Raw genomic sequence first — 11,698 nt, 5'->3', positions numbered from 1 at the left:
GAGAAACACAAGGAAAATCGGAAAATTCGGCGCACAGCCTCAGTTGACGTCGTTGCGTGTTGGCTGCCAGCGTAAAAGACACAACCTTCACGTCCGTTGCGAAGAAAGTCAATAAAAAACGAAATTAACATAACTTGTGTCCAAATTAAATATGTGAAAAACGCAAAACGGAGTGAATTAAAATTACATTCAGCTAATGCTGAAAGCCATGTGAATTGTCGCTTGAAGGTGACGAATGGAAGTATTGATGAATGTCAAGTGAAGAAAATCCAATCAATACAAATTCAGTGTCAAGCTTGTTAAAAGCCAACAAGGCCTGTGTCGCCCACAACACACGGCTAAAAGGAAAAACGGCAACGACAAAACGGCAAAACGGGCAGAAAAGCGAAAGAAAAAATAAAACGGCCAAAATAGACGCATTCTGTGTGTGTCGTGAATGTGTTTGTGTGTGTGTGTTGTGGCATGCTCGAGTTTAAATTTGCATTAGGTGTTGGTTTTGGTTTTGGCCCACTTTAGCTGCCAAATCGATTTCTACTTAAATATTATGAAACACCTGCGCGACAACCACTGTGACCTCTGAAGCTGCCCTCAGGACAGTGTTAACGTTAACGGCATTTTGCACTACCAGTGTTAATCAATAGAACCAGCTGCAGCCGAGCATAAGGTAAACCAAAGTTTCATTCAATAAACCAACGCAACCCAAAATGCAGTTTCTTCTCGCCTTTTTTTAAGTGCTGTGCAATAACAACAACAATTCTATGCGTGAACTCATTGCGACTGCGACTGCGACTGCGACGTCGACAGTAGCTGCAAGTGAGTGTGAGAGCTGAAAGGGAGAGCACACAGCCAGCCAGCGGAGAGAGCAACTGAGAGTGAGAGTGTCATAGCTTCAAGAGAGAGCGAACGCATTGCAATTGCCGTGCGTGCTCGATTCTGTGTATGCGTGTGTGTGTGTGTGAGTGTGAGTTGTTTACATTGCGCCTTGCTCTGTTTTTTTTTCGCCTGGTTCACATCTCAGCTGTGTGTGAGCTGTGAACCATAAGCTGTAATAACCAACCGACCGACCGGCAGCAATAACAAAGAGCAACCGGGGATTAAGCATTTATTTAACCGCAGCAAATAATTAAAGCATTTGGCTAATCACACACTCTCTCTCCTCTCTCTCTTTGGACGAGAGTCCAATTCCACCATGTGATAACCGCTAATTATCTAAGCAAAGTGGACGCACTTGTTTGCATACTTAAATCGAACACTGTCCAAAAGAGGACGCTTCAAAAATAAGACACAAACACACAAATATTTCTGATGCAAGTTTTTTGCTAACGAAAAACTAAGAAAAACAACTATGAGAAACAGTTTTTTCGTTTGCAAAATATACAATACTCTTTAAAGTAGTTCCTATGTTAATCTGTATTTGTCTGAAGCAACAGCTGATTTCATTTATTACGTATCCGTTAATTCATAGTTTAGGTACGTTCCTGTCTAATACCAAAAATGAATTATAATTATTTTTGAGATATAAGAAAATTAATTATAATTAGAAATTAGAAATAATAAATTAGAAATAATAAAATTTTACAGGATAACAAAACTTTGATTAACATATAGATAATGTAATATAACAAAATCAAAAATGAATAATTTCATTTTTAGCCACAATACCAAATTTTAGTTTATTTTCTTACATTTATTTGACATTAATTGAAATTTACATTTATTTTATTCTTCATATTTAAAAAAATGATTATTTCGATAAGAAATAGAATAAATTGTGTTTAGGAAAAGTTGTAATATTCAGATTCCAATTTCCATTTAGTTTTTAGATTAAAAAATTTAATAGTATTTACTATGCAGATATTAGTTATATTTTAAAGAAAATTTTATTAGTTAGAATCTAATATCCATTTAGTTTTTAAAGATTTACTAGGCAATTGAACCATAACAGCATCATAGTACCATGAGAACACATTATATGGCAACTTATCAAGCTCAATCTACATAAAAACTATATAGTTTGTAGGTTACAACTTCTTTTATACTTTGGCATAATGTCCGAAAAGTATGCTACGCTATATATATGCTTTCTCCTCTTCGCAAGAGTATTCAAAACCTTAACCTGAAAAAAAAGAAACTATCAATAAATAAATGTGCGACATTCTTCTGCAGTTGCGACGCACAGTGTCCCACATAAAATAAATAAATAAAACAAAAACGCTTTGCTGCTGTAGTTGATGTAGATGATGTTGTGGTATTGGCGCATTTCTTGACACTTTGCCAAAGTTCATTGTAGTAAATATGCGAATCAAACAACGTGAATCTCTCGACAATCTTGACAGATTAAAATGTAGTATACAAATAAGCAAATCAAAGTGGGAAGCAAGCTTTGATGACCAATGACAATATTAACTGCATATATACTGATTTGTGTGGATTATATATAGAGTGGATGAGTTCAATGTTCACATCGCTGTGGTCGCATTGAATTGTTTCACACACTCGATTGACATCAACAACAGCCATGACTTGGTCTTCTTCTTTCTCTCGGGTCTCACACATTGACCTAGAACACTTATTAGAGGTTATGCGTTCGCTATTATTAGTGTAGATGTATAAAAAACATATATGTCCATATACTATATATGTGTTTGAATATTGTCTATATATAAACAATGCTAGATATTGACGTACGCATTGAAGAGTGAGGCCAGTGAGGTGGAAATTTGATAATCAACACCGCGATTTCAGCTTCACTCGAGCCCAATTTATGGCTCGTAAATGTGTCGTATTAACTGCTTGCCATGAAATATGCTTAAATTACTTAGCTACAGCCTCCAATGTATCATATTGGCTTATATGTATCATGAGTACATAAAGTCTGCTGAGTTGTAGAGTCGTGTATGTAAGTCGACAGAAGCTGAAAGATTAATTTACAATCCCTCGGAATCAACTTTTTATGGCACCCTTTATTTTTGGACGTTGTTCTTGGATTTCTTTTCTGAAATTTAAATACTGCAATGGGATCTAGCAACAATTTAACTATTCAAATTCTCAGTGTATGCTGGAACTGCTGGAGCATAAATATTTATTCAATTAGAATAAGATATATTTTCACTTTTATACCCGTAGGATAGAAGGGTATTATTACAGGCAGAAGGAGGCATCTCAAACCCATTAAAGTGATATAGATAGACTTGTCCGTCTTTCTGTCTGTCCGTCCTTATTAACACCTAGATCTCAGAGACTATAAGAGATAGAGATATAATTTTTATTGACAGAAATTATTATGTTTGCACGCAGTTCAAGTTTGCGTAAAATTGTTTGCCACGCCCACTTCCGCCCCTGCAAAACGGCAAAAATCGAAAAACAAGCGTAATATTGAAGCTAGAGTATTGGTACTGACAATATAACAATAGTTGTTATGATTTCTGAAAATTTGGTTGCGATCGCATAAAAATTCCAATTGTTATAGTATAAGAAATACTTTTGTAGTTGCCTTGGGTGACAATTTGGTTGTACTCGATGGTATATTATGAATATAGTACTATATTTATATACCAACTATAGTCGTATGTGTATTTTTAGTACTTTTGCGGTATACCGAAATATATACCGCATTATTTTTATTAATAATATTCATTTATTTTAATATTAATACCGCACTGCTTTCAAAATGGGTAGCGGGTATCTCACAGTCGAGCACACTCGATTGTATCTTTCTTACTTGTTTAAATATAGCAACAATTTAACTATTCGAATTCTATTCTGCTGAAACTCAACCATAACTTTTTATTTAATGAGACTAGATATGTACATATATCCTCATTTTACTATAGAACTCTTAACCATATTGTAAATTCAAATTTAAATATTAACTATATATTCCTATGTATCTTTTCAGTGACGATGACGTTATAATCAGGCATTCGCTATGAGGTTGAGACGCTGCAGAACTTAGCGCATATATGCCGAATCGGCCCTAAAACCATTCACAATTTCAAGCCATATCGTATTGGAGTACCAGGTCTGTAGTTCCACCCTTAATAAGTGTTACACATTCAGTTAGACAATGTATCATTTGCAGAGAGAAGAGGTAGAAGAGGAGGAGCGAAGCTTTAAAGCAAAATGTGGACTAGAGAAAACGCAGCCAGCAAGTGGCTGCTGGCCTTGGCAGGTAATCACTACAGTGAAACACTCGACATAACGAACTGCGTAATGCATAATTAAGGCCACTTTTGCCTTATGGGCCATCAAGTTTTATTAGCTCTAACGAAGGGTGTACTTCAAAGCCAAAGCGTGAGATTGTTTACGATTTCCGAAGAAAACTAAAACAAGAAAAAAAAAAGAAAACCAATAATCAAATTGTACCACTTGGCAGATGGACTTTTATTTTTACAATATTCGTGGACCAATATAGAACGTGTGCAGTGTATAAATAGCTCAGCGCCCCGAAGAGGGTCGTCTTCATAGACTCACAATCTCGCGTTCACATTCACATTCACATTCGTATTCTCATTCACATTTACATTCACACTTGAGATTTCGCGATCGCGGCTGGCCAACGGGTCGTATCAGCGATGTGTGATATGAGTGATGATGTGACAAGCAAATTTAAACAATAAACAAAATAATAATATTGAGTATTGTGAGACAAGAGACTTTATTTTGATAATCGTACTTTACTTAAACATTTCTCACACTTTATTGGCTTACAAATTAATTTACAAATTTCATTTCACATATTTTCCATCGACGTATGTATAAAATAAATTGTACAAATAAAAGTTATTTTGGCATTGGCAAAATTCGGTACGGCTGATAATTGTTTTCCAAGTAAGTTTTACTTTCCGTTTCCAAAATTAAGCCGTTCGTTTTGTTTTCACTTTTCCGTTTACCTTTCCTATTTTCCTTTTCAACTTTTGCGTTCGTACTAAGCTACTATTTGTGCATATTTCTTTTGAGTTTGTTTCGTATTCGTACTAAAAAATAAAACAAAAATAAAGAAACCTTAATACGTATAAGTTTGTCTGGCGTGACAAAGGTTTCAGCAACCTTGCAGTTAAATTGGCGACGGAGTGTTCTGCAATTCTCATTCGCATTATAATTCAAAGTTTATTAACATTAAAGAATTACTCTAAAATATTTAAATTGATGAAGATTTATTTGAAATTGCAAACAAAATGTTAAAAATATAATAATTACTAATAAGAAATAAGATAATCAGACTTAAACAACGATTTAAAAATAAATTCATTGAATAATTGTTACTTTTCCAACACTACTGATCGCCAATATTTATCGATAACTTGCAAAATATAATAATTACTAATAAGAAATAAGATAATCAGACTTAAATAACGATATAAAACTAGAATCATTGAATAATTATGAGTTTTCCAACACTAATGATCACCAATATTTATCTACATATAACTTGTAAATATAATAATTGCTAATTAAAAATAAGACAGTAAGTTTTAAACAATGATTTAAACCTAGATACATAGAAGAATTTTAACTTTACCAACACTACTGATCGTCAATATTTATCGATAACTTGAAAATATAGTAATTACTAATAAGAAATAAGATAATCAGACTTAAACAACGATTTAAAACTAGAATTGAATTGAATACTTAATAGTTTTCCAACACTAATGTTGGCCAATATTTATCGATAACTTGAAAATGTAATAATTACTAATAAGAAATGTGATAATGAGACTTAAACAACGATTTAAAACTAAATATATTACATTGCATATTTCTTACTTTTCTTACTGATCGCCAATATTTATCGATAACTTGAAAATATAATAATTACTGATAAGAAATGAGATAATCAGACTTAAACACCGATTTAAAACTAAAGACATTGAATTATTATTAGTTTTCCAATACTAATGATCACCAATATTTATCGATAACTTGAAAATGTAATAATTACTAAAAAGAAATGTGATAATGAGACTTAAACAACTATTTAAAACTAGATACATTGAAGAATTCTAACTTTACCAACACTACTGATCGCCAATATTTATCGATAACTGCAAGCTTGCTGTGCGCCTTGTTATCGCCAGTGTTGACACCTTGTAAAATAAACGTTAATCGTAAGTGCCACATCAGTTGCGTTTGCGTTCGACTCTGTTACGTTTCGTATCGTTCCGTTCCGTTTCGTTCTATTCCATTACGTTCCGTTCCGTTTCGTTTGGTTCGATTTAGTTTGGTACGATTACTGATACTCGTAAATACTCGTAGCAGTCTCGTGTCCTGTACACACGTGTTCTGTTCTGTTCCGCATCTCAAAGTGCGTTGGATCACAACTGTGTCGTGCTTGTACTCGTACTTGTAACTTGTCTTGCAACAAAAAAAAAAAACAATATTCAAAACAAAAAAACCATTACACCTTGTAAAATGAAGGACGTCTCGTTTGAAACACTGTATAAATGCATTGCCAACAACTATGTATAGCATTACTTATAAGCGTAACTGTATCACAAACAAAAAAAAAAACCAAAAATTCGATACCTCCCCATCCTCGAGAGCTGCTCTACCACTTTACACTCGCTACTTAACTCCAGTTTACTTCAGTTAACTCGTAGGTGAGGTTAAATATCTTATCTAAACTTGACTGTTTCTGTGTGTGGCGCGCATCCCCAGAGTTTGTATGTCCCCCAAGTCCAAAAGTCCCCTCGGCAAACAGAGTCCTCAATCATTGGAGTGATCAAGGAAATTTGAATAAATAATTTTGGTTTCTGTTTGAGTCATTTCAAAAAGATTTACATTACCCAATTTCTTAATAATTTCCAATTCAATTATGAATTAAATGCTCATTACAAGAATTTATAAAAAAAAAGCCCTAAAATCTTTGATCGCTCTCCATTGATTGACGCCGCGTGCCGAGGTTTTCTTTGTAAATGTCTGTAATTTCCTCCTTTTCTCCAACGCAACTTTTGAACTTCATTTTCATTTTCCTGTCTTCTACTTTTGCTCTTCCTTTCATTGTTTATTTGCAGCCATCTTTGGATTTCTAACATTCGTATGGATTCCATCTGCCTCAGCCGAATGTCAAAGTATGAATCCATTGATCCTTTGCCTATATTAAACTGCTTAAATATACTACTATTACATAATAACTTTTTTGCAAAAATACCAAAAATACAAAATAACAATTATACAAAAAGTCATGCATAAGTATATGTATTCTAATTGTAACATTTTTTAAAAACAAAAATTGGTTAACTCTCAAATTAATCGAAGAACGAGACTTTTATATTTACAAAAAAAAAAAACAAAAAACAAAAGGCTCTGTGAATACGCAACAAACAAATTTGACTATAAATGTTTTTGATAACGAACTTACTTAATTGATTTCTCCTCTCGGCCCCCGGCCATATCTTTTGATTTACATATGTCTCTATATATATGCAAAAACAATTATTTCAAAAGAATCCCTGCAAAAGATTAAGCTAACGCTTTCCTCAATTCGAACTGCATTTCCATTCAAATTATCTCGAGCTATTATCATTTCTTTCATGGCATAAACCTGCCAGCATATGTTCAACTGCAACTACAACTGCAACCACAATCTTAATCGCAATCTCAATCTCAATCTCAATCGCAATCCTTAGACCTCATGACGCCATCCTTATCCTCAACTATTCTTTACCTTTCTCTTATCTGACTTATCTTTATTTGTGAATGTATGTGTGTGTGTGAGTGTGCTGTGTGTTTTTTATTGTGTGTGTGTTTGCATGTTTGAGGCACTCCCAAGCAGCATCCTTTATCCTTTACACTGTGTGTCCTTCAAAGTGATACTTTGCATGCAGACATTTGTTCATTTATTTAAAGTACTTGAATTTTGCACTCAATTATACAATTGAATTGAGCATTGAGCTGTGCAAAATGTTTATTGAATGCAGCATGTTTGATTTCAGTTACTTTTATTATAAGCAAACTGTTTTTTTTTATAAACAATATTTATTTAATGAATAAATTAGGAATTAATTTTGTATAGCATAAAATATACGTAGATTCCACTAAGAGACAAAAAATATACCCAACTTCAGTTTTAGGATCGCTTTTCTACAACATTTGTTTTTATATTTATATTTTACAATACAAATAAAATAATTTTAATTCTCAGAAAGTTTTAGCATCCAATTAGATTGCAATTTTTTTCTGAAATGAAACTTTAGTTATAAACGATTTTTTTCGAAGAAAATCAGAAGTTAAAACTCTTTCAAACTAAAGATTTAAGTTTTTAAATTGGAAATATCAATTTCAACTTTTTCTGAAGTACACTTTTTAAAAACATTATTGAATATATTTACATAATTTTGTGATGATTTTCCGAAGAAATTCTGAAGTTGAAATCCAAAGAATTTAGATTTTAAATCAATTATCGTTTTTCTCTAAAGTGAAATCTCTAAAAACATTTTTTTATATATTTACATAATTTTGTTAAATATACTTATAAACGATTTTCTGAAGACGATTTTAAATTTATTATCCTTTTTTTTAAAGTGCAGTCTCTAAAAGCAATTTTGTTCAATATAATTAAACACTTATTTTATCATTTCTAGAACGCATTCAACGAACGCATTTCATGCAAGAGTTCGATTTCAAGTTTTACACATTTTTATAGAAAGCTTTTTTGCTTGATCTCCACGCACTTTTTAGCGCCTGCCTTTGTTTGATTTGTATTACCACACCCGTGTTACTTGTAGATCATTTAGAAATGTACAAATACCTATTAAATAGGTTTCCAGCCTTTGACTGAACAAAGCGGCAAAACAAATTGATTGATGAACTTATTGGAACATGATAATAATACAGATCTGTGCTTTATACTGCAGCGCGTTCGATTTACTGTTACGAGTGTGATTCCTGGACGGATGCACGCTGCAAGGATCCCTTCAACTACACCGCCCTGCCCCGCGATCAGCCGCCTTTGATGACCTGCAACGGCTGCTGTGTGAAAATGGTGCGGCATCAGAGATCACGTAAGTGTTCTGAGAAATCGTTCAGCATCTGAATGAGTTGAAGTGTGTTTTGGATCTAATTATACACATGGGGAACAATATTTGTGATTACTATACGATATAAACCTAAAATCTTTTAAAAATTGCATTCCTTTTCTTTATTAAAATGAATTTACGTCTGTCTGCCCGTCCGTCCGTCTGTTTAAACTCGCTGTTCACAAAGAAAATGAGAGCTAGCATATTCAAAATTTCAGTAAAAGCAAAAAGTTTCATATAGAAAGATTTTCATATTATAAGATTTTTAATTTGATTCCCATTTTATGAGTAAAATTTTCATTGCAATGCCTTAGACAAGAAAAAAAGTACGAAATCACTAGGAACTGGTATTGACAATGATATTTGAAGTATTTAACAGGTATTTATGTTCAAAATCAGATCTTTCGAAAATTGATTCAAACATAACAAAAATATTGTGCAAATTAATGAGTATAGGGATACTTTTTTTCTACAGTCATCGATTTATAAGGTATATAACACTGCCTATATTGTATATCTCTAAAGTATACAAATACAGCTGTGAACTTTGAAATAGCAGTGCTTACGACTTACACGTTTATATCCAAAATATTATTATGAACGCAACTTCTAGACAAAATTTAGTTATAACAGTTTAATATATTAATTTTTAAGTAATTCAACCATTTTTTCGTTATTGGTAACTCAGTATTTTAGAAAATATGGATAACAAAAGAAAAAGGCTCAATTTGGAAGTACATTGAAATAACAGTGTTTAAAGAAAAATATAAAAATATAAATAACTTAATCCTGCTAATTTACGAGTTGAACAGGATCTTATATTTCATTGCATAGAATTTATTGGCTATTTGAGCTTCACAGCAAAAAATCAGTTTAGCTTCTTTTTCTGTGGCACTGCTATTTCAAAGTTCACAACAGAAAGTAAAACATTTACAAATAATGAGTATAGGAATACTTGCTTTCTACAGTCATCGAGTTATAAAGTATATCACTGCCTATATTTTATATCTCTAAAGTTTACAAATACAGCTGTGAACTTTGAAATTCAGTTTTTTTAGGTATTCAAAGTTTACACCTGTAAGTATTATACTTAAAACATAAATGTGAGTTAGGAACTCAAGTGTTGTTATCAAGAGACGTCGCGCAGCGTATTTGGCAGTCGAGCAGACTCGACTACAGCATTATTCGGTGTACATGTAACAGATCTTCTTGCTTCTTGTCCTTGCAGCGTACGAGGTGGTGCGACGCATGTGTACGTCACAGTTACAAATCAATTTATTCATGGTCGATCACGTGTGCATGATGGAAAGTTCAGGCAATGGACATATGTGCTTTTGTGAGGAAGATATGTGCAATTCTAGTCAAAGTTTCAAGTCATTCGCAAGCCACGGTTACCAGCATTACCTCATGATCATCACAGTGCCATGGCTAATACATCGACTCGTAGTACAGTTTGTGCACAGTTAGACAGAATACAGAACATGACAAAAGAAAATCAACACAAAAAAAATGAAAAAGAAAAGACTACTTAATCCGACAGAACACAACAAGAGACAAATTCATGAACAGAACAAATGTTGAAACAGAAAGAATGAAAGAAAGAAGCGTTGAAAAGAACATAGAGTTACCACACACCTAACACACACATATATGACATCACACACACACTCTTACATATGTGACACACTATACACCTACACACACACATCTATCTATAGATCATAACATCTACTCGTAACTTTCAACTTGATTTGTAGCCAACTTCTGATTATTTAAGTTTCGTTCTGCAAGCACAGTTCTCTAATCGAATCTTCAACGAGTAGATCCGCACATATTGAAATGATATATATATCTACATATATTCAGTATATAATAATAACAATAATGAGACGATGAGGATGCATACGAAACTTCTACAGAATGAAGAAACTGCATAAAACACAGAGTCTTCTTGCTCTTCTTCCTGCTACTCTGTTTAGTTAAACAACAAATACAACTACTATATATACTACTATATATATATAGTATATAATGAAATATCCAAAGATTTGAGAAGTACTCGTATGCGCGCTTGTTGCACTTGCCACATAGAACATAACTCGTAATACTTGGAATGTTTGCTACACACACACACACACGTAACGTTGAGATCGAATACGATTTGGAAATTTGCAATTTGAAATTTTGACATTTGACATTTTGAAATTGAATTGAATTGAATTTGAAATGCATGTTGTTAATGCTATAGCATGTAGCGCTTAAGTAGGTACTCGTATCTTGTAGTTACATTTCATTAACTTTTGTTACTTACATTTATAGAAAGCCCAACAACAAAAACCAATATAAAAATCAGTTAAACATTATTATCAAAAAAAATAACCAAAATGAACCTACTCTATAAGTAAGCTTCTAGGATATTAACTTTAACTAAGCAAATGTATAAATTTGTTTTGTATATATGTTATACATACTATATATACTGTATCTGTAGTATATCTGTGTGTCCACCCACATCGGGAATCGATTCGAAAGCGGAAAACGAATGGAAAGGAATCTAAGTATTGTGCAATGTCAATTGCCGCATTAACTCAAATGAAATTTGCTCATCCAAGTTTATTCCAAAGTCACAGAACTTCACAGAATACAAACAATTAAAACAAAAATCTAAACACACAAAA

General features: G+C 32.8%; 1 protein-coding gene across 2 annotated transcripts; it reads left to right on the top strand.

Annotated features, from left to right (window-relative positions):
• Window positions 1-32: 32 nt before the first annotated feature.
• On the top strand, window positions 33-10,595 carry LOC117568304 (protein quiver). Of its 2 annotated transcripts, none has more exons than XM_034248850.2 (6): window positions 33-664; window positions 3,899-4,021; window positions 4,082-4,171; window positions 7,017-7,073; window positions 8,859-9,005; window positions 10,249-10,595. In XM_034248850.2, the coding sequence occupies exons 3-6, from the start codon at window positions 4,123-4,125 to the stop codon at window positions 10,485-10,487; spliced, it is 492 nt and encodes a 163-aa protein (XP_034104741.1). In that variant the 5' UTR covers window positions 33-664; window positions 3,899-4,021; window positions 4,082-4,122; the 3' UTR covers window positions 10,488-10,595. The 2 variants fall into 2 exon arrangements, with proteins under 2 accessions (XP_034104741.1, XP_034104742.1); XM_034248851.2 differs by lacking the exon at window positions 7,017-7,073 and adding an exon at window positions 4,783-4,830 and having other exon boundaries at window positions 34-664.
• Window positions 10,596-11,698: the final 1,103 nt, after the last annotated feature.

The sequence above is a fragment of the Drosophila albomicans genome, chromosome 3 (genome assembly GCF_009650485.2).
Source record: "Drosophila albomicans strain 15112-1751.03 chromosome 3, ASM965048v2, whole genome shotgun sequence".
NCBI lineage: Eukaryota > Metazoa > Arthropoda > Insecta > Diptera > Drosophilidae > Drosophila > Drosophila albomicans.
Note: the sequence above shows the minus strand (reverse complement) of the source record. Positions and strands in the feature narration are given on the sequence as shown.

Excerpts from the sequence above, each read along its gene's own strand:
- LOC117568304 (XM_034248850.2), top strand. The coding sequence starts at position 4,123 with ATGTGGACTAGAGAAAACGCAGCCAGCAAGTGGCTGCTGGCCTTGGCA. Across the intron at positions 4,172-7,016 it reads GTGGCTGCTGGCCTTGGCAG|CCATCTTTGGATTTCTAACA; the intron begins GTAATCACTACA and ends GTTTATTTGCAG. Across the intron at positions 7,074-8,858 it reads TGCCTCAGCCGAATGTCAAA|CGCGTTCGATTTACTGTTAC; the intron begins GTATGAATCCAT and ends TTTATACTGCAG.